This window comes from Balaenoptera musculus, chromosome 2 (assembly GCF_009873245.2).
Source record: "Balaenoptera musculus isolate JJ_BM4_2016_0621 chromosome 2, mBalMus1.pri.v3, whole genome shotgun sequence".
In the NCBI taxonomy this organism is placed as follows: domain Eukaryota; kingdom Metazoa; phylum Chordata; class Mammalia; order Artiodactyla; family Balaenopteridae; genus Balaenoptera; species Balaenoptera musculus.
Window position 1 is genome coordinate 65,708,848 of NC_045786.1, and position 23,226 is coordinate 65,732,073.

At 51.6% G+C, this 23,226-nt stretch overlaps 1 protein-coding gene across 2 annotated transcripts in view; it reads right to left on the reverse strand.

Moving 5' to 3' along the window:
• Window positions 1–2,450: 2,450 nt before the first annotated feature.
• CORO2B (coronin 2B) overlaps window positions 2,451–23,226 on the reverse strand; it is a 141,170-nt gene continuing 120,394 nt past the window's right edge. The window contains exons 4-12 of one of the 2 annotated variants that reach the window (XM_036843238.1): window positions 16,665–16,814; window positions 15,812–15,976; window positions 13,788–13,904; window positions 13,552–13,656; window positions 12,904–13,000; window positions 9,138–9,250; window positions 8,719–8,809; window positions 8,373–8,512; window positions 2,451–4,418 (exon numbers count right to left, since the gene is read on the reverse strand). In XM_036843238.1, coding sequence (XP_036699133.1) covers window positions 4,287–4,418; window positions 8,373–8,512; window positions 8,719–8,809; window positions 9,138–9,250; window positions 12,904–13,000; window positions 13,552–13,656; window positions 13,788–13,904; window positions 15,812–15,976; window positions 16,665–16,814 — 1,110 coding nt within the window. In that variant the 3' untranslated portion in view covers window positions 2,451–4,286. The remainder of the gene's footprint in view (window positions 4,419–8,372; window positions 8,513–8,718; window positions 8,810–9,137; window positions 9,251–12,903; window positions 13,001–13,551; window positions 13,657–13,787; window positions 13,905–15,811; window positions 15,977–16,664; window positions 16,815–23,226) is intronic. The other variant, XM_036843239.1, reaches the window with a different exon arrangement.

The window sequence follows — 23,226 nt, forward strand, 5'->3', positions numbered from 1 at the left end:
GAGGTGTTTGCAATATGAAGGCATTTTCCAGTGAAGAAGCAGCCACGTTCTGCACGGTCCACTGGCAGTCTGGGATGTCTGCCCAGTGCCAGGAGAGAGTTTAAAAATGCCCAAGCCCATCTTGGGCTCTCGGGAGGAGGGCTGAAGGGAATCTGGGAGTCAGCAAATCTGTAACAGCTGCCTGTTCCACACAGAACCTGGCAGAGGATGGAACTCACCCCAGCCTCCAGGGGCTCCGTGTCCTGCTGGGTGACACAATACCCATAGATGGACCACTGGTTGCAGCCCCTCAGGCCTGGTTCTTTCCCATCTCTGGGTTTCCAGCGCCCAGTACTGAGTAGATCCAGCCACTCAGGGTGTGTTAGGCTCAGGTGAAAACCCAGGTAGGTGTTGGTATGTGGAGGGTTGGGAGACAAGAATTCTAGGCATGCCCCAGAGGGACCTCTCCATACAAGAGAAGGGTCTGGAGTTTAGCCTAAGATGTTCTCACCTGGAGAAAAGAAGGGAGCAAGCACCTGGTGGGGAACATGGCAGTGGGAAGGGGTACAAAGAGCTAGAGGGCCTTGTTCTCCTATATGGTCACAATAATCAAAGCAACGCGGTGGGCAAGGCCGTAAATGTCAGCAGGATCAGCGTAACAGACGAGGCATGGAGTACGTCCTGGTATGTGAAGAACTAAAGGACACGTGGACAACCAACAAGCAACTGATGGGTTCACCAACAAATGCAGAGGGGAAATGGGCTGCCTGGAGAGAAACCACGTTCGACTCTGACCTTGGACAATCTGCCATAATAAGTGATGATTAAAGAGCTGCCCAGTTGGGCTCAGAATTGGGGGTCCCGTGAGACAGAGGCACACATGAGACAGATCACCTTGTGCATTCACCTGCTCCCCTGGGCCCAGGTGGAAGGAAGCCTCAGTCAAGGACCCAGCTCCACCCACCTTCCTTGGCATCCCCGGAGAAGGAGCTTACGAAGGCCAAACTCTCAATGACCTTAGCATTTCTTTCAAGCCCAGGACTGTGAATTGATCTACAGCAGAAACTCCAGGAGTGTCTTTTTCAAATTCATGTTTAGCTAAAGTACTTTTCTGCACCCAAGTCCTGTAGGAAGCCACCCTGCTGCTTCCCTTCTCCTGATATACTTCTTGTTTGTATCACTCGTGCTAGACAATGGGTGGTCTTGGGGATCTGTCCCATTTTTCCAAGTACTAGTATAGTGGAAACTCAAGTGTTACACCAGGAATGGACCCTCCAATTTTCCTATCCCCTCTTTTTTTTTTTGCTGCTTTGCGTGGCACGTGGGATCTTAGTTCCCTGACCAGGGATCGAACCCATGCCCTCTGCATTGGAAGCACGGAGTCTTAACCACTGGACCGCTAGGGTAGTCCCTATCCCCTCATTTTATAGATGGAGAAAGTGAAGCCCAGAGAGGAGAAGTGAATTTCTTCCTGTCACACAGCCCGTCAGAGGCAGAGCTGGGCCTGGACCATGCCCTCCCTGTCCCAGTGTTCTACCCACTGGTCTTCCACTGCCTTTTATCATTTCCTCTCCTGCCCTTTTTTCTAAGACTTTCATTGCTTTCCTCTGGCTCTTTTGAGTTTCCTGTGCTGTCCACACTGCCACATGTCTGTCCACTTTGCAGCCTGTCAACTCTGCTCCGTGACAACTCTGGCTGGGTGAGAGAGCGAGGGTGTCCCAGCAGCCTGGCAGCCCCTTGTCTCACGATGGGCCCCAGCCCTCCGCCCAGAAGACACCCTGCCCAGCACTGAGCCTGGCTGAGGACCGGGAGCACGTGCCTCCTCTGGCTCTGGGCTCAGAAGATCCTCGTCCCTGTGTCTTCTCTGTTACACCCGCTAAATGACCTTGAGCATGTCACACTCTGGACCTGACTGCTCTTCTGGAAAACGGGAACAGTTAGAACATACCACCTAGAGCTGGGAAGATCAAAGGAGTCAAATACGTGAAACAGTGCTTTGTAAACTGCGAAGCACCATTCCAGTGTGAAACACTGGTGTCCTTCAGACCCCTACACAGGGCTGGACATACAGCAGATGCCTACTGAATAACTGTGGAACAGTGGTTCTCAACTGGGGGCGATTCTGACACCCCAGCGGCCACTGGGTGATACCTGGAGACATTTTTGTTTATCACAACTGGGTTCGGGGTGCTGTGGCATCTGACTGGGAGGCCAGGGATGCTGTTAAACGGCTTACAGGGCACAGGACAGCCCTCACAGCAAAGAGTTATCTGGCGCCGTACGTCAACAGTGCTGAGGTTCAGAAGCCTTGCTGTAGGTGGACGAAAGTGTGAAATTGTATCTGTAGACACACATGTGATTTGCTGTTCCACTAAAGCAAAGGATCTGTGGCCGGCGAGCTGACCATCAAGATACCATGGTGACCAAGAGCAGGAACCTCCCAGGTTAAATGAGCCGGCCGTGCCCGGGTCTGATAAGTTGAAAACATTTTATTTCAATTCTATCCTCAGGAGGCAGCATAAATAATCACAGAAGACCACAAAGGTCAGTGGGGAAGAAAAAAAAAGCTTCAGAAGTGTGGGGAAGAGGAGATGTGAGCTTACACAGTCTAGCTGCGGGGTCTGGGGGGTGAGGAGACCCTGCTTTAGCTGGCCGAGAGGGTGGAAAAGCCCGAGGGGTCGGGGGGGGCTTTCCCTGCCCAGGTCACTGGGGGGGCTTAGGGAGCCCCGCCTCCGTGGATGGATGCTCTGCAGGGCGGCCATGGGACAAGCGGTGCGAAGCACAATGCATCTAGTAGGTCCTAGCTAATGAGAGAGAAGGGTGGACACCCAGTTCTTGATGCCCGGGCCAGATCTCACCCCTAAACTGTGACTTTTCTAAGAACAGTGTTCATGGACTCTGTAGGTAGTGACAAATGAAGGGAGAAAAAGAGGAAAAAAAGAAAACTGTAGAAGACCAAGTGAAATGTGGCATCTCCCAGGGTCCTGTGACCTTGGGCTGCTTTTCAGTTTCTTTATCTGCAAACTGGGGAGAATGCTCCCTTCCTCTGGGAGCCGAGGTGAGGCTCAGATGGGATCCTAAGTGTCGAAGGGCTGTGTAAACTTTAAAGTGCTACACCCACGTGAGGGGCTGTGGTCATCCTACAACTGTGAGGCTGACCATGACTGAGAGAGCAGGGCCGAGACATGCACGCGGAGCAGCCCTCGGAGCCATCAGGCCCCTGCTCGGCCTCCCCAGGGCCAGCTCCACCCTTCTCAGCCTCAGCCTCCAGGAGGAAAAGGCCTCATCTCAGAGGGCGTCCCCTAGGGGGTGGGAGCAGAGGGTGGGGGCCAGGAGGACGTGGGGGCACCGAGTGTGAGGAGCCTCGACCGGGCAGTGAGACACATTGGCACTACTGGTGTTGGGAGGCTCCCAGTCCTCTTCCTCCACGGAGACTTGGGCCCTGGTGATGCCCCCGTGGGATTGGCATCTTGATGCAGTGGGAAGGGTCCGGGCCTGCGGTCTGCACACCACTGGTCCTAGTCCTGGGTCCACTGTTCATCTGCTGGGTGACTTAGTGAAGTCACTACCCCACTGCAACCCTCAGTTCTGTCACTTGTAAAATGGAGACACGATTCCCTACCCTGCATGCTTCACAAAGTCAATGGGAGAAGGGTGTTGCCAGAGCTTTGAAGAGCATCAGGGGAAAGCAAGGGGGCATTCTGGCCTTGGCGAGCGATCCTCTTAATTCCCTGAAGATAAGAGAGAGGGGGCAAGAGCCAGGAAGGAGCTGGGCTGCTCGCAACCCTTGTCAGGTGAGTGGGCTTCCAGGGCTGCCGGGGGAGAGGGAGGTGGTGGACGGGAGGGAGAACAGCAGATGTCGGCAATCCAGCCCTTACTGTGCGTCCATCAGGGCCGCTGTGAGCCCCAGCAGGGAGCACGGAGATGTCCTGGCAGCCCCCTTTGCAGGGGAAAAGTTCAACCTCTAAGTCTCCTGGGGTCCTGGCTTCCCCCTCCGCTCCCTGGTCCATTGAGGGCACCCCTCGGGGGGGTCCGAGGTCTTTGCCAGCCAAGGGGAAGCCGAGGCTCCTGGGGTGGCAGGGGAAGGGGCTGCCAGCCTGGGTCTCCGGGAGAGGCTGGGGGCTTTTATTAGCATGAGGTCGAGAGGTCAAAGGTCAGCTTCCAGTTCTTGAGGTGGCAGGTGGGGTCCTCAGGCGCTCCCCCAGCTCCAGTCCTGGCTCTGTCTCTGGGGTCACCGGAGAAGGGGAAGTTAAGGGACGAGTAGAAACAACGGAGAGTTCAGCTTAGAAAGCAGCTCAGCCGGGGAGCTAACAGTTCTTGGGGCTGTTGCGCAAGTTTTTCAGTTCCAGCTGTAGCTGCCGAATGCGGATGTCCTTCTGGGCCAGCTCCTCTTTCAACCTCCGAATCTCATCCTGCTGCCGGAAGAACATCCGCAGGAGCTGGGGTGGGTGAGAGAGGGGGCCGGTGAGCCGAAGAGAGCAGGTGAGAAGGTGGCATTTCGAGGGAGCATCCAGACCCCCAACTCCACCCCCATGCCCCTTGCAGCCGCTGTCCTCCTGGCCCAGGCCTCCCACCTCTCCCCCGTTCCGGTGTCCCAGGTGACTCAGGTCACTGCCGCTCTCCTTTCTCCAGATTCAGCTCATGGCTCCCACCCACGTCCACCCCCAGTCCGCACCATGAGGCAGAGAAGAAAAGCTCTGGCATATGCAGACCCGCCTCGGGCACTGATCCAGGGTCACTGAGAAACGGATGAGTCCACACAGGCCAGTTTTCCAAATAACCCAAGCTCACCCTTTTAGGGCTTCAAACCGAATACTTCATTTACCTACCACTCGGAATAGAAAGCTTTCTAAAATGTTTTGCATTCTTCTCTTCTTAACGAAGCTCAGGATACAGAATGGAATCCAGCTTTTTCCTGCTGACAGGGGAGTAGCACAGGGCACCAAAGTCTGCACCAGCCATCGCTGGAGTGGCCATGAGCAAAGCATGGGAATCTGACAGACCCTCGCTTAGATGTCTCCCTGGATTAGCCAGCCTCTCCATTTCTTCCATAAAACAGACCGACTGACGCCCGCAAAACACAGCCTCCACAGGTTCCTGGAGGACCCCACACACTTGAGCTGAAAGTTACCAACAAGCAGTCGTGCTGGTCCTCAAACTGCCTAGTGTGAGTTGCATCTGTTCTTGTATAATGATTGCATAGTTTAATTAAATATGACATAAACTGATGCAATAGGAATACAAAAAGAGAGTTGCTGTTTCTATAAAAACTAAGTTGAATGCATTCGAGAATCCTGAAGAAGGGGGTGCTAAGAAAGTTGTTACTGAATTAGGTGTGGATGATAAACACATAAAAGATTGGGGAATATTCTATATCTTGATTGTATGGTAGTGGTTACACAGCTGTAGGCATATGTCAAAACTCATGGAACTGTATACTACAAAGGATGAATTTTACCGTAGGTCAATTACACCTCAATAAACCTGTCTTAAAAAAAAAACCCGGGGGACTTCCCTGGTGGTCCAGTGGCTAAGACTCCATGCTCCCAATGCAGGGGGCCTGGGTTCAATCCCTGGTCAGGGAGCTAGATCCCACATGCATGCCGCAACTAAGAGTTCGCATGCTGCAACGAAGATCCCACATGCCATAACCAAGACCCGGAGCAGCCAAATAAATAAATAAATATTAAAAAACAAAAACAAAAACTGGGGAAAACTTTGAAAAAACAAGGGCTTTGTTTTCCGATTGATTTTAAGTTCCACCTAAAAGAAACTGAAACTGGAAACTGGAGTTAAAGTGTGATTTATTTGACAAAGACATGGCAGATCCCAACTGGGACGTCCTCAAAGAAAAGGTCTTGGTCCTACATCAAAACGTGTGGAATGAATGTATATGTTTTATATTTTAAATGAAAATAAATTGTTTAAAGAATATATATATATCATTTTTGTGATTCTCTCCTTTAACTGACTTTTTCTTTTTATTAACCAACAAACCAGTCCTGGTTACATCTGTTCAGAGGGATGCTATGGTGTTTGCCCTGCACTAAGTGATTCTACACACTCCTGTGCCTTCCAAGTTCTCGAAGTTTCTCTGTATAATTTTTTGGATCCGCTTTTGTTTAAAAAACAGATTTACTGAAGTGTAATTCATGTACCATAAATTTCACTTATTTTAAGTCAATTCAGTGAGTTTTAGTAAAATTACAGAGCCGTACAATGATGTCTTCTCCCCTGTGTCAAGCTACCTGTTGTCTCTTCACACTTAGACCAATGTGTCTACTGTTCACAGCCCCATTATCTCATTGGTTGCTTCCAGTCTTCTGTGATGATTAAAATTGTGGGCAAAACCAGAGTAACAGGCTCTGAGCAAATTTTTTTTCCCAACAAGCAAAGTATCCAGGCTGTAGTGTAGAGAGATTGTGGCATCTGTGTTGTCTGCTCAGAGACCCTTTAAAATATTTCTCCAGGTCCTCCATTCTGATTGATATAGACAAGTCCATAGCTAAAGGTTACTCACTGTAACTGCTATTCACCCTGCCTTCTCCACATCCAGTACTAGAACCAACTTCAGGTTCTTGTTATGGCCCTGGGCTATCGCAGCAATTCAACTATGTCTACCTTTTCAAGGTACTTAAAGAAAAAAAAAATTTTTTTTTAAATGGAAAACAAAAACAAGTACCCATCATCCAACTTCAGCAAATAACATGTGACCACTCTTCTTTTTTTTTACTTTTTGGCCGTTTCACATCGCATGAGGGATCTTAGTTCCCTGACCAGGAATCGAACCTGCACCCCCTGCACTGGAAGCACGGAGTCTTAACCGCTGGACCACCAGGGAAGTCCCCATGTGACCACTCTTGCTTCGGCTTTACTCTTACCTACTTCCCCTGTACCACCCTCCTCGTGATTATTTTGAAGCAAATCCCATTGATCACACGGTCTCATCCAGCCTTAGAAATTTGAACATCCCTCTGTAATGGCACATAAACATATTTTATAGCAATTATCAATTTACCTGCCAATTTCACCTTTAAGACTGTGAGGTCCCAGAGGTTAGGAATGGTCTTACTTTTATGAATAACAGCGATAATTATAAGTTGGTGTGACAAGAGAGCCTGTAAGATGGACCCATGTTATCCTCTCCTTTCATGGGTAGACGGGACCTAGTAACTTGCTTCAAATGAATAGAATATGGCAGACATGATGGTATGTCATTTGCAAGGGGAGTTGACAAAAAGACTGTGGCTTCCATCTTGGACACCCTCTCTTCCTCACTGCCATGCTGTGAGCAGCCCTGTGGAGAGGTCCACATGGCAAGGACCTGAGGGAGGCATCTGGCCGACAGCCCTTGAGGGACTGAGACCCTTAGTCCAATGACCTGTGAGGAAATAAGTCTTGCCAGCAACCAAGTGAGTGAACCTGGAAGCAGATCCTTCCACAGGTGAGTCTTCAGATGTGACTGCAGCCCTGGCTGATGGTTCACACCCTCATGAGAGACCTCAAGCCGCGGGCACCCACAGATACTATGAGATAATAAATGTTTGGGGTTTAAGTCCCTAAGTCTTGGGGTAATTTGTTACATGGTAATCGAGAGCAAATACAGTTAGCCTCTTTATGCATTTAATGTGAGCAGGAAGAGTGCTAGATACTTAGCAATGGTCTCTTTAATGCTCACAGCATTTCATATCCCCATTTTACTGTGAGGAAATGGACTTAGGAAAGTCAGGAAACATGTTCAGGCACAGCCAGGAAATGAGAGAGCCAGGATCCAAATGCAGGTGGGTCCCTGCAGCCATCTCCACTGCAGCTGCATCAAGCCCAGTGCCTGGCACATGGTGGGCATTCCGTGTATCCTGGCTGAGCTGAACTACGCTGGTGCCAGGGACCGAGGGTGTGGCTGGAAGGAGAGGCCTCTGGGGGGCGTGGACAAGGCCCAGCTCCGGTTATCCCTGATGAGCTGCTCCCTTTCCAAATGGTACAAAGAGTACTTTCATCAACACACAGCCTCTTCCACAAAAACAGGAAATCATCAGACCCCGCTGCTGCTGCCATGCCAGGGAGGAAAGCAGTGCTGTAATGCATGAGGCTGGCTTTCCCCATGAGCCAGGAATTTATAACTCCAGATGACAGCGACATTCTGAAATGGATTCACGAGGGGACACGTAACTCTGGGTTTGTGGGTTTGAGGGGCATCAATATCCCTACCATAGCCCAGCCTCTAGTTATTGGGGTCAGAGGCAATGGAAGCCAACAGCAGTCTACTTATGGTATTTGTCAGAGAAAGAAAAATGCCTCAGAACGGAGCTAGCTTAAAGGCCTGAAGCCCATAATTGAAATGCAAAGGTCTCGCTCTGCCAGGATGTGTGGCAGCAATAACTTATATTCCTTACCTCATTCTCTGTCCTGGGTGGGACATTTTCTAATAAATCTATTCCGTTGACCACAACGCTCTTCTTTTCTTTGATGGGAGCCTTGAATACCATTTTGGGGGACTTCTTATAGCCTTCTTTCAAAGACATCAGCACAGGATCTAAGAAAGGCAAGGGACGTGTTCTCACTGACAATTCCATGGACTGTCAAGCGATGGTGGCTCTCACTTAACACCACGCCCGACAGTCGGCTGAGTGTGAGGGCAAGTTCAATGAGGAGGATATGCAAGGGGAAGGGGGTGGGCTAGACCGAATGCCGAGGTTGCAGTCTCCTAGCCTCTTCTGGGAAGCCCACCCCTTGCGGTACCTCGGTTGATGCCTCCCAGCCACTCATCGGGGGTCAGAGCTGGCTCTGTGCCCGGCGTCATGGGGTAAATGTCTTCCTGGTAGGAATCCGACTGCAGCGGGGGAAGCAGAAGAGTGGACAGATGGGGGGCTGCTGAGAAAGCCCCTGCTCTCCAGTCAGATTCTCTTCTTTGCTGACACCCAACCGCATACCTGCTGCCCTGCCCCCGGCCTTTGTACTCACAGTGTCTCCCATTTGGAATTCCCACCTTGCCTTCCGTAGCCAGCCAAACTGTCCTCACCTTGGAGCGGCCTCCATCCCCCACCCCAATCCACAGGAAAAGGGCTCCTTCTTCCGGGCTCCGCCAGGCTTACAGTCAGTGGCGAGAAAGCTAGGCTTCAATGCCAGGGGCCCTTTGGAGCCAGCCCAGCCCCACTCACCCTCCGGGGCACGATCATGGAGATAGGCTCAATCAGGCCCTTGAGAGTCACCAGCTTGTAGAATCGGAACACCTCGCAGGCAGACACATCCAGCCCGTGCTTGGGCATAACCCCTGTGGACAGGCATACATACGGCTACATGGGGTCCCGGGAATCCCCCCTCAGCGCCCCTCCTTCCTGATGACCTTGGCCAGGGGAAAGGCACAGGTGGAGGGCACTAGGTTTGGAGGCAATGACCCATACAGTAGACAGGAGGGGGCTGGGGGCTTCCTGAGTCAGGCTCTGTCTCTGGGTGGTAACTTCTCAAATAAGCCCCGTGGGCCGGACCTGCCTCACCAAGGGGCACGCTATAGATTTGGGGCCTTTGAGAACTGGAAGGGGCTGCAGAACTATTTGAATCTAATCCATTCTTTTTACAGATGAGACTCTTGAGGGTCAGAGGGGAAGGGGCTTCTGCCCGAGGTCACACAGTGTTGTCACTGTATAAGCCACAGAGACTATCACCTTCTGAAATGAACTGGTTTCCCGAAGTCTCTGTGCCCCCAGTCTTCAGAGAGAAAGAAGGAGGGAGAAAGCTTTCCCCATGCACCCCGGAGGTTTAAACGCAGCCCAAGACTGCCGTTCCGTCATGTGTCTTATAGGATCGACAGGGATGCGTGTGTGCATGTATGTCTGCGTGGGCACCAGATACAACATCCCTAACAGCTGCATCAGCTGAACACCGGCTGGGGCAGCAGTGCAGTGTGGGGTTAGGAACACAAGCTTTGGGGTGGGACAGAATCCTGGGTCTGAATCCCGACTCTCCCCTCTTTCTGGCCGGGAGTCCTTGGGCAAATCACTGCTCTCTGAGCTCCAGCTTCCCTGGTTGCCTAGAGGAGTCCAGTAGTGGCCCCTCATGAGATGGTCGGGGGACTGAGTGCGAAGATGCTTGTTAACTGCCTGGCAGTGATGAGCACAGATGACATTAGTTTCTTTCTCCATGATGTGAATGTGAGTTAAGGTTCTACCTCTCCTCGGCTGGAACAGAAGGCCACTCTTCCAGAGAAGGGAATTCCAGGAGCTGGAGGGAAGTGGCATCATGGTACCAAGTGAAGCCAGCAGACTTGGGTTTGAATCCTGGCTCTGCCACCTAGGAGCTATGTGACCTGCCCGGGGTGAGTGACAAAGCCGCTTGGAACCTACGAAAAGTGCCTGGTTCGTGGCAAATGCTCAACAGTGGCCACAGGTGAGGAGGACAAGGAGAAATAGCTATCCTCAGTCCCCCCTCCCTCCTCTCCTCCCCACGTCCTGCTGACCCAACTTTCTAAACATCTCCTGGATCCATCCTCATCTCCTCACCCCCATGCCATCCCCCTAGTTACCATCCTCTCTTGCCTAGAAGTCCACAGTGGCCTCCTAACTGGTCTCTCTGCCTCCCTCCTGCCCTTTCAAGATCCATTCTCCCTACAGAAGCCAGAGCAATCTTAAACCAACCTTTCAGATCACATCACACTGTCCCACTCCCACCTACCCATCCACCCAAGAAAAAGAAAATTCTACGAGTTCCCGGTGAAACCCCAACTCCTTCCCCTGGGTGATGGTTAATGTCAGTGGGCTCAGTAAAGTACAGGGCCCTCCCCAATGTGGGTGGGCATCTTCCAATCCATCGCAGGACTGAATAGAACAAAGGCCAGAGGAAGGAGGAATTTGCCCTTTTTTCCCTGCCTCGCTGCTTGAGCTGGGACATCTCGTCTCATCCCCTGCCCTTGGACTGGGATTCACACCATCGGCTCCCTCGGGTCTCAGGCCTTCAGACTTGAGCTGGATTACACCACCGGCTTTCCTGGGCCTCCAACTTGCAGAGGGAAGATCGTGAGACTTCTCAGCCTCCATAATCACGTGAACCAAATCCTTGCAATTCCCCTTTTATAAATATACTTGGTTGTTTCTCTGGAGAACTCTAATATACCCTGTCTAATGCATCCCATGGGATCTGGCCCCAGCACACCTCTCCAGCTTAATCCCCTAACACTTACCCATCTTCTGCATGTTTGTGCTTAGCCACACTGACCTCCCTTCTGCTCCTAGAACATGCCAGGCTCTTTCTGGCCTCAGGGCCTTTGCACTAACTGTTCTTTCTGCTGGCACTACTCTTCCCCTTTCCTGCCTTTCGGATCTCAGTTTAAAATGTCACCTCCACAGCAAGGCTTCCCCTGACCACCTGGTCTAAAACAGCCCCCGTCACTCTCTGTTCTATTACCCCATTTGATTCTCTGCTTTGAACCTACTACCATCCAATATTTTTCTTACTTATTTGTTTACTGTCTGTCTGTCCCTCAGTGGGATGTGAGTGAAGCTGTGTTCTGTTTTATTTATCACTTTACCCCTGGACTCATCCAGGGTCTGGCACACAGCTGGCACCCAGTACATGTTTGTTGAATGACTACATGAATACATGTAGTCATTCAACAAATGACATTCAACTACGTCACCATGAATGACCATGGTGATGGTCTCTGTGGCTGATAACAGTGACAACACTGTGTGACCTCGGGCAAAAGCCCCTTCCCCTCTGACCCTCAATAGTCTCATCTGTAAAAAGAATGGATTAGATTCAAATAGTTCTGCAGCCCCTTCCAGTTCTCAAAGGCCCCAAATCTATAGTAGGAGCAGGAGGAGCCAGGTACTCTGCCAGGTGTTTTGTATACATGATCTCTAAGCTTTACAACAGCCCTTCAAGGTAGGTTTAATTATCCCCATTTTACAGACAAGGAAACTGAGACTCAGAGGGGTTAAGGACACAGTTGAATCAGAATATAAACCTAGCTTGGACTCCAAAGTCCAGGCTGCTTGTTATACTATTTGATGATGGGGTGACAGTGAGGGAGGTGGGGATGACAGAGCCCTGGGGAAGGGTGAAGTCAGTGGAATGGTCATTTGGACCTCAGGCATATCTCTGGGCCTCCATTTTGCTGTTGGTCCCTGAGAAGGGTCCTTGGGCCCCTCCAGCCCTGATGTCTCTGAAGCTGGCCCTCAGGCCGTGTCCATAATCCCAGATCCTCAGAGGGACAAAGCCAGACTCAAATTCTAAGGAGAGGAGGGAACAGAGCCCCTGAAGAGATTTCTTCCCCTGGGTGATTTGGACCCCAAATGGGGGACTGCTGAATCGGACGCATGGCCAGTGTGAGTCACTAGGCATGAAGATTTCATTGTAAGGCTGTAGCGGTGGGAGAGTGTGGGGCGTGAAGGACGGACTCACTACACTCGTCAATCCTGGAGCCCTCTATGGGATTTGCCTGAGAACCTGGGGATGCAGTGAGGGGGACACCCTGGAATTCCTCCTGTCTTCTCAGGCAGGGACAGAGCTGCTCTGGGGGACTGAGGGTCCTGACTTCCCAGAGGCTTCAGGAAGGGACCTGCTCCTGGACCCCATTCTGACCTTTAGTTACTGAACCTCCTCCCACCATGTCAGAACAACGACGGGCTTCGGCCTCCCCATCTGCAAATGGGAATGAAGGTACCGCTGCGCACACCCCTGCAGGCTGCTGATGGCTAGAGATGGCGGGAAACACCAAGCACCACGGGCTGACGGAGCCGGTCTTCAGGCTGGCTGAAGATGGGCAGGCTGACCTTCACAGGGCAGCACCAGAGGTTCTATTCTGACCTGCCCATGAACCGTGGCCTTCTGAGTCTGACTTTTCATTTTGAGGGCAGGGTGACCCAAGAGCCAAATTCCAGTCTCTCCTTCTACAGCCTAACAACCGCGAGAGCCCCCGGACCCCCTTACCGAGGCCTTTCTGCGGGGCTGGGGAGCGGAACTCCATGAGGTAACTCAGGTAGGGCTTCTCGGTGCTGATCTCGTAGTACCTGATGTTTCCATCTCCCTAGGGGCCGGGTGTGGGGAGGGAGGTGAGGAAGGAAGAGAGGAAGGGGCGGGCTCAGCAGGTCCTGGTCCAGCGGGCTGCTGAAAAGAGCCTCTGCCATGACTCCGAGGTGGTCAAAAGACCAGGGAGGCCTGGCCTCTAGGCCCCCAGTGGGGCTGCCGTAGGAGACTTGCTGGGGGTGGTGAGGTGGAGGTCGGGTGCTGTGTGTGTGTGTGCACGGTCACGGGCCTATAGACAGACTTTCTAACAAGATCTCCTGGCAGGTGCCTCCAATCCCATCATTAGGGATGATTCACGTCAGGCTCTGATCTTTATTCCCAAGTAAAACCCCACTCCAATCCACCCCTGAAGGAATTCTCAGTCACTGACACCTCAGCAGAATGAGTGTCCGACTTGAGGGTGGGTTTTGATGGAGGAGGGTAAGACCCATGTTGGGTCAGGGGAAGGGCAGAGAGGTCAGGCTCTTCTTGGGAGGTAGGGCAGGAGCGGGGGCCCAGTGGGGGCAGGGGTCTCCCCCAGGCTGTCCCTGTCCCTCCCCCACCTTCTCCTACCTTTCCAGCCAGGTAGAGCATGTGTGTGTCAGCGTCGTAGAAGGGGAACAGGAGGCCGGAGAGCCCATCAATTTCCTCCTCGATCAGGGGCATGGACAGGTCCTCCTGCGGGCCGGGGGCCAGTATCAGCCCGTATCCAGGCAGGATGGCACCTCACCTTCCCCAATCCCAGCAAAGCCCCCGGAGTAACAACGCTTTGATGTTGCCCCACCCGCTCTGGCCTCCCTGCGGCTGACCTGGTCCCAGAGGGCGATCTGTCTCGTGTTCCACCTGGAGACCCCCGTCGTGAGAAGCCGCTTCATGTTTCCCAGGAAGACCACCCGGTTCACTCTGTGGTTTTTGCAGTTCGCCTCCTGGCAGGGACAGAGAGCTGGTGAGTCAGGCCCCAGACACTAGGGTACTGGACTGGGCTGCCTGGTGGCCCCCAAACATACGTCCATGTCCTAATCCCCGGAACCTCTGGGTCATCCACGGGGGCCCTAAATGCCATCGCAAGGGTCCTTATTTAGAAGAGAGAGGCAAAGGGAGATTCCACAGACGCAGAAAGGAGAAGGCAGTGTGACCACGGAGGCAGAGATTGGAGAGGTGAGGCCACAAGCCAAGGAAGCCACCAGAAGCCGGAAGAGACCAGGAAGGCTTCTCCCCTAGAGCCGCCGGAGGGAGCCAGACTTCCGGCCTCCAGAACTGTGAGAGGATCAATTTCCGTTGTTGTAAGGCACCCCGCTTGTGGTAGTTTGTCACAGCAGCCGCAGGAAACGACTACAGGTGCTGTGGAGAAATGGAGGCCGGGGACCAAGAAACCAGGCCTCACTGCTGGGTCCCAGAGCGGGTGGGGGATGGGGAAGGAGGGAACTAACTGGACCAAGTCCCAGGCAGGGCCTGAGCTGGGCTGGGTGCCAGGTGCTCTCTCCAAGGCATCTCTGAACTGTCACAAGGACAGTTCTACTGCAAGGACTCTCTGAGGATGGGGCGCTCGAGGCTCAGGAGGCCGGGGACTCAGGCCGGTTCACTGCGGGGTGACTCACTTCACCGGGGGCTCCTTCTAACTGGGCCGTCCTCTGCCTTCTCTCCTGCCTCTGGACTCACGACACCTCCTTTTCCTCCTAACACATGGCGGCCCTTTGCCAGGATGAGTCAGCGTGAGGCAGGAGCCAGAGGCTGGTGGAGCAGTGCAGAGACCCAGGCTGGCGTCACTTGCTCTGGATTTTAGTTCCAAGTTCTGCCGAAAAAGTGTAACCCTGGAGGAGTCCCTCACCCTCTCTGGGCATGTGTCCACAGCTGTGAGAAGGAGGTTGGGGGTCTCTGCTCTCTTACATCTTTTCTGCTTGCCATGGGCTCTGGGGTCCAACTGTCAGGGTTTGCATTCTAGCTCCTCCTGTAACTGTGAGATTCAGGTCAGCCCCTCTCCAAGGGGCAGCGTTTCCATGTGGGAAATGGGAAGAGTAACAGTACCCACCTCAGAGGATTAAGTGAAGGGACGATGGGGAGCCCCTGGCACGCTGCATGCCACACAATGAGCTCTGAGTAAATGGTGGCTAATACTAATGACACTAATAACTATGGTGATTATTGTTTGTAGTAGTAGTAGTAGATGACATTCTGGTCCTGCAATATTGGCTTTTTCCAAGATAAACGCAACCAGGTCACGCACCAATCTTTCTTGTGTTAGGAGGTAAACCTCAGATTTCATCCAAATTTTCCATCCCATCTAGCTCCATGACTGGCACGCAGTAGGTGCTCAAGAAATGTAAATTTCTTACTCCCAAATGACATCTAATCCCTTCCTCAGAGTTAAGACCCAGAGTCAAAGACCAAAACTGGAGCGAAGTTCACCATCCACCTCTCCTCTTGGAGCTGTTCCTGGGACTGGCACCCCGAGCCCCTTTCTCCAGGCTCGTCCCATGCAGGTGGCTGGGCAGTGAGTCCAAAGTCCCCTCCTCCTGTGCCTACGATGGCCAACACCCAGGGATTCATGCGCTGAAGGGGGTTACCAGTTTGGCCCCCAGAGCAGGCAGAAGAATCCCATCTGGGGAGAGGGGTGGAGTCTGTGGGAAGGCTACTGAGGTCCCTCCGCTTCCAGAACAAGGCAGGGCTCCTATGAGCGGAGAAGGGCCCAGAACAGATGGGGTGGTCCCCAGAGGTGCAGGCCAGGTGCTCGGGAGAGGGGAGCTGGCACAGCCTTTCTCTCCAGGGCTGGCTGAAGGCAGAGCCCCGGGTCCCAATACCTTTCCTTCCCCTCAAGAAAGATGCGGGGCTTCACCTGCAGAACGCGGCCGGAGCGGGGCTCGATCACACGCAGTTTCTTGTCCTTGCACGTGGTGGTAAGCAGGCTGCCGTCAGTGTTGAAGGACATGCAGAGGATCACGTCCGAGTGGCAGTCTATCATCTTCACCGGTTCGCCCACGTCCAGGTTCCAGATGAGGACCTGGGAGGGCGGATACACAGGAGGCGGGCTCAGCCCTGCTGCTGCTGGCACGGGGTGGCTGTCCCCAGTCTGTCCCCATCTCCCCGATGGCCCTGGGAGAGACGCCCCATGCAGGGTTGGATGTGCTGGGATGCGGGATGGTGTCGGTGGGTTCTATATCAAAGGCTGATGTGTCCCTGTCACACAAATCCACAACTATCCTTGGGCAGAGCCCAGCCCCAGCCTGGGCTCAGTTTCTGCTTCTAGCAAGAAGGGTGAGTGTTCCTGGCCAGGTTCCACTGGCTGGCACACCTCTTTTGAGGGCATGCCTGGGGGTAGGGGCTGGGGCTCCATTCTCCCCACCAGCAGCTTTGGATGCTTCTTTTTCCTACTAGGAGGGCAGCAGCCACTTCTTGGTTAAGAAGTGGCCAGGTAGAGAGTGCGGGCACGGAGTGGGCATTCTTCTCCAATGTATCAGTGCCGGAGAAGGCAGTAAAGATGCCTCCAGCCTCTGTGAACCCCAGGAATGACGGGCGCACAGAAGATGCTCAGCTGTGTTGCTGAATGAGCGAATGAATGGATGTGACAGTACTGGTTAACAGGCTCGGGAAAGTAACAGTGCTCCCTACAGGCCCCCCAGAGTGCCCTTCTCTCTCCCTCCACTTCCCCGCTGAGTCGGCTCTGGCCACAGTGCCCACCGGCTGCCCACCTTGTAGTCATAGCCAGCACTGAACAGGATGTTGTTGGTGGTAGGGTGCCACTCGACCAGCCCCACGCGCCGGCTGTGCCCATGCAGTTCCAGAAGAGCCTCCGTCATGTTCCGCTTCAGCCCGCCCTCGGGGATCTCCCAGATCCGCACCTGCAGAGGGGAAGGAGGGCCTCGGCTGGCTGGGCAGGGCCAGGAGAAGCCCCTGCTGCCCTCTTCCTCAGACACCAGGCTTTCAGAGATCTGCCTAGTAAGGTATCTCCTGGCCAGGGTGGTGGGCAGAGCCCGACTGAGGCCTGGGGGGAGGTTGCAGGGTGTGGCTAGAGAGAAAAGAGACCATCTCCTCTGTGCCTTTGGGAGGGTTTTCTCCAAGAAGTCTCTGCAGACCTTGGCGACTGTTCTTACTGGCATATCGTTATTGTTATTGTCTAGCCAGGCCCAGAGGATCACACATGGAGCAGCTTTTAGCAAGTGCTGTATTCAAAGCCTATCTCTGCTTCCCTTCCACACCCTTCTAATAGTGCCTTCAGCCCCAGCGCCTCTGTCTGTACCACATGGCCTGTCCCTCACTCTGTTCCCCACCCGGGATGGACACCTGAGCAGAGGGAAACCCATCTGGGAGACTGGGAGGCCCAGAGTCTCTCCTGAAAGATGATGAACCGAGGGGCAGAGACCGATGAGATGCTGGAGCCTGAGCCGAAAGGATGCAGAGCCTGGATGCAGCTATTATCAGTCTTATGGATGCTGATAAAGAAGCAAAGAAGAGAGAGGAGGGTGCAACTCATGGAGAGAAGCAGAGAGAAGCAATCATGTGGTCCCGGAGAGAGAGAAACTGAGCAATTTCTCTGCGATCTTTGAATAACCCCCTGATGATTTAAGTTAACGCTGGTAGGCTTCTATTTCTCAAGCCAAGCATACCCTGCAAGTTTCAACTGTTTCATCTATAAATGGAGGGGGCGGGGGGAGTCTTTGCCTTGCCTTGCCTACTGGCAGAATAAAATAAGATACTGGTTGTAAAAGTCTGTAAACTATAAAGTGCTCTAAAGACCTATGGAATTATAGTTCTTGTTATAATTGTTATCATCATCATTAATGCTATTTATTATGATCTAACTGGGTGGAGAAGAAAAAGCACATGTGACTATAGCTTAGGACATGTTTAACACAAACGTTTTGAAAATCTGAACTCCACCCTTGCTAGTAAGGAGAAAAACAGGGAAGACAGCTTTGAGATACCATTTATAATCTTCTAACATAGCCAACTGAAAGAAAAAAAAAAACAGTGTTGACAAGATTATACTGGAACTTATAGATTCAGTTGGTGTTGGTAGTATTACAAATCAGAGTAACTCTGTTTTGGAAGCAATTCGGCAATCTTTAGTAGGAACAACAGAGACATTTGTATTATATTCCTTGATCTAGTAACTTCACTCTTAAAATTCAAAATAAGCCCAAATCTCCATGCATGAAGATGTTCATTGCAATACAGAAAATTCAGAAATACTCCAAGTGACCAACATTAGGGAAACAATTTAATATGTCATAGCAATATGGAATATTAGCCATTTGATGATAATTCTGAAGGCTATGAATGTTAAAGAAAGCCAAAGGCAGTCCCGAAGACAGGGGAGCAAGGCTGGGAACCAGGGGTACCTCTAAGGGAATTCCCTTGTGGGTTTCCCTTCTTGGTGCTTTACCCTCAGACTGTAGAAATGAGTATGTCCCACATGTATGTTCCCCCAAAGACCCAGCTCGGCACATGTAGACCACGGGAGGCTCCAGGTCCAGTCAAGGATTAGGGGTCACCCTTAGGAGCACCATTCTCAGTTTCAAAAACATACTTGAGAAAAAGTTTATAATTAGGGGACAGTTTGAGGTTTTCCTGTCCTCATTGAATCGTCTCCTGTGGTTGCTCCAGCTCTCCAGGAAAGCCCAACACTTACATAAGCCTGCATGGTGGCAGGAGCCTGGGGGAGGGAGGTGATGGAAAGGGGGCCCAGCATGCCCTATGGTCTTTCCCCGACAGCCCTGTGCAAGGGCCTTCTGAGATGAGGTGTCGTCTGGAAATGGCAGGGAGGGTGGAGTGGGGACCAAGGTAGATGACTCAGTAGTCACCAATAAGACACACATTCTTCTTGTCCCCAAATGTTCCAGAGGAAGGTGACCCTTGAAGAGCGGAGACTAATGCTTGTGTTACACACACACACACACACATACACATCATACATACAATACCTCCCCCATCCTCCGCATGTCTTTCTTTTCTACCCAAAGGTATGCTAATGACACATGTATTTCTGCAACTTGCTTTTCTCATGTAACAAGAGCTAGTGGGCATTTTTCCACACCACTACACATGGCTCTACCTTATCTTTTTGAGGCCAGAGGGACGCCTGTTATGTGGTCATGCCGTGATGGATTTAATCAACTTCTGTTAACGGACACCTGGGCTCTGCCCACTTTTTTCACTGTTACAATTCATTCTATGATGATCAGGACTGTCATACAAGTTTGTGCATGGCTGTGAGTATTCCTGTAGGACACATGCCTAGAAGTGTTTCACTTTTTTGGTTACTGTAAAATTGTCCTCAAAAGCTGTCCCAGGGACTTCTCTGGTGGCGCAGTGGTTAAGAATCCCCTTGCCAATGCAGGGGACACGGGTTCGAGCCCTGGTCCGGAAAGATCCCACATGCCGCGGAGCAACTAAGCCCATGCGCACAACTACGGAGCCCATGCGGCTAGAGCGCCTAGAGCCCATGCTCTGCAACAAGAGAAGCCACTGCAATGAGAAGCCCGCGCACTGCAAAGAAGAGTAGCCCCTGCTCACCGCAACTAGAGAAAGCCTGCGCGCAGCAACAAAGACCCAACGCAGCCAAAAATAAAAAATTTAATTTAATTTAAAAAAAAACTTAAAAAAAAAAAAAACTGTCCCAGTTTTTACCAGCAGAGTCTGAGACTGTTTCTTTATCCATGTCTCTAAAACTATACCTTCGAAAACAGGTTTTTGCACATCAGATCAAAAATGCCATCTCCGGGCTTCCCTGGTGGCGCAGTGGTTGAGAGTCTGCCTGCCAATGCAGGGGACACGGGTTCGAGCCCTGGTCTGGGAAGATCCCACATGCCGCGGAGCAACTGGGCTCGTGAGCCACAATTACTGAGCCTGCGCTTCTGGAGCCTGTGCTTCGCAACAAGAGAGGCTGCGATAGTGAGAGGCCCGCGCACCGTGATGAAGAGTGGCCCCCACTTGCCACAACTAGAAAAAGCCCTCGCACAGAAACGAAGACCCAACACAGCCATAAATAAATAAATTAAAACCTTATTAAAAAAAAAAAAAATGCCATCTCCCTGTTGCTTGGATTTGCATGTCTTTGATTCTTAGAAATACCAGGCATCTTTTTCCGTGTTGATAGGCTACCCTTGTTTACACTTGAGCAGGAAGCTTGAGATGTTTTCAGAGTCAAGGGGACGAAACTTTAAGGAGCAGAAAGGCAGGCCAGCGTGGAGGCATTTGGGGGCAAAGGATCTTGTCTATGGCCAGACAAGTACATACACACGCGAACCCATGTCATTCAGTGTATAAGTGTTGATTAGGAAGGGGAGAAAATCTGGCCTTTGAGAAAATCTTTGAAACCGTAAGTTGAGTCTCATTCATTCCACTCACACCTCTTATGAGCCAGGCCGTGGGATAATGAGCCAATGGGAGGGGCACTGAGCTTGCCCCATGCCTGCTCTTGAGCGCACATGGCAGAGGACCTACAGGAGCACAGAGCTGGGGGCCCTGAATCCAGTCTTGGGGGTGACGGGGTGGGAGGGTCGGGAGGCACAGGGTTATGAGAAGAGGGGATGTGACCCACATTTGAAAAGACAGGCTGGGAATGTGGGGAAGGATGAGGAGACAGAAAAATGACCCCGTGTGTGGGTTCAGGCACAGTGGGCGGAGAAACCGCAGGAGGGTCAGCCCGGCTGGGGTGGGGCAGGCTGGCGGGTGGCAGAGGAGGCCAGAGGCCGTGTGTGTCGTCCCTGGTTATCGACGTCCGAAGGAATCCTGCTCGGGCTGAGTCTCAGAAGGAAGCCTTTTTCCAGAACAGCCTAATTCCCGAGGAGCCAGCTAACGGAGGCATCCCTGGATGGCATCATGTGCAGGGTAAGGTAGAGACACGGGGGAAGCTGTGAAGGGCGGGTCCACTCAGGCTCTAAACCCACTGACCAGCTGAATGACCTCGGACAAGCCAGTTAACCTCTCTGAGGTTCAGGCTCCTCAACCAGATGATGAATTGAGAGGTACGTACCTTTTAGAGGTGTGTGGGTTGAACTAAACTGAGCTTCAGGGGTCCTTGTGAGTCTGAGGCTTTCTAGTCGTAGGAGCTGATTTGTTGGCGTGACAGCTCTGCCTAGGAACCGAGGGGCTAAGCCAAGCGGATGAAGAGGGCAGGCACTGTCTGTGACCAGGCTCAGCCCCCGGACTGGCGCCAAGTCCAGAGGAATGAAGGGCTGCAGGGGGGAAGGCCAAGAGCTGTTTTCACCAATAACTGCTAGAGTTGGGTCTCAAATGGAAAATGTCCCACAGAGAAGGAGAGAGGCGTCTTGCCTCATAACTCCATTTGATTCCAGCCACTTCTCTCCCTGGGCCCCAGTTTTCTCTTCTGCACACTGAGACAGTGATTAATCTTCCAAACTTCTCTGCTTTTGACATCACTGAATGTTATCACCGGGGGGAAGAGACTAGCTCCGTTTGATCCACCACTACAGCTAACAGTTGGCAGCACGAACGACAGGAGCTCAGAGGAGGAGCTGGAGTTCACAGTGGGTCTAAGTAGCTGGAAAAGGAATTCCAGTCCCTAAATATTCAAGGGATTTGCTGGGAACAAAGAGTGGATGGGTGTGGGAGGAGCGCTATAGATCTGTTCAGAGGTTGCTCTCAGAGAGGTTACTTCAATTCAACAGGAAACCAAATAGAGTCTGCCAAACGGGATTTCTGGAAGGAAGGGGAGGGGAGAAGTGGCAAAAGCGCTTTCTCCAGCAAGCCAGCTGTGCCTGGGACTGTCCCTTTCAAAGGTCCCTGGGTCAGAGCCCTGTTTAGTTAAATTCAGTTCCAATCAATCCAACGAAATATGCCTACCCCCTCCCTGGGTCACAGTGTTGGCCACCGGGGGCCAGTCCTTGGTCTCAAGTAGCTCACAGTCTTGTGGGGTTGACAGCAGACACGTGCAGACAAGGCTAAGCCAAGGCGGCTGAAAGGGACAGTTTATAATGCTGCAAAACCAAGTGTCCCTGTGCATGGGTGAGGGAGCAGCTGGGCCAAGAAAGTGAGAGTTTTGTGGCCTCACAAGCTCCATTCGAATCCAGGCTCTGACCTTATCGGCTGTGAGACTTCAGCCAACTTATTAGCCTCTCTGAACGTCAGTCTTCCCAACTGTAAGAATAATTACACCTACATTATAGTTGTTATGAAGACTAAATATATACCCTACGAAGCAGATTACTAAGCACTCTTAGTAATACTTAACAATGCTTGCTTAATATTAAGGATTATATACAAGTTTTAGATAGGTCAGATTTTAGATGTGATTTCTATTTTTCATCTGTGTTTTGTGGCCCCCTGTGTAGTCAATGAATGTGGTATGAAGTCTGTCTCCATTTTATGGAATGCAAATACGTTTCCTCTTTAAAATTATTGTGATTAGGCAGGTGTCTGGCTGGGTCTCTCTGCTTTCTGATACATTGAGGATTGTGGCTGCTAGTGACTTAGGGCCAGGGCCTAGTGAGGGCCTATTCAGCCCCTTTGACAACACTGTTCTAAGGGAAAGGATGCTATGGTTAGGGGAATTGCTTGTTACACAGCTACAGCAAACAAACAGTACTTATTGTCTGTATCTGGGGTATAGGAGCTAAGAGAAGGAGTTGGCATTCACAGTGGTCCTAAGTAGCTTGGAGAAGATATGGATTCCAACTCCTTAGTATTTACTTCAAAAACAACCCTGTTTAGAGTAGTGCAGGGAGGAACACGCAAGTATAAGATATGGTTACTGCCCTCTGATGGCATCCAATTTAGCTGTACTACATTACACAGCCATTGGCCCTAGGATTTCCATCCAACAAATCCACAGAAACACTGCCTGGGGCTGATATCAGAGCAACTCTCATGTCTCTTCTGCAGCGAGAAGAAAGAAACCGTGAGGGTCTTGCCCAGAGGGTCTTGGAACTCCCACCTCCTCATTTCTTGCCAACTATTCTGTTTACTACTAGAAACTGAGTTTATCGTCACTCAGCTAAACAAGAGGTAGAACCTCAAAGTCTACCTTAATGTTGATATCTTCTGACCACTTAACTGTTTCCCAACATGGCAAACAAATCACTCCTAAGAGAGGGAGGTGAGAGAGGCCACCTGAGGGCCCAGAAGGAAGCACGATTGAGCATCTACTGCCGAGAGTCTTGTGAGGTAGCCGCCAGCAGATTAAATGAAATGGTAAATGTGAGGCTGGACACATGAAAGGATATGTGCTACCTATTATTATTACTATTATTATTATTATTAATGACTATTCTTACACAGGTAAGGAAATGA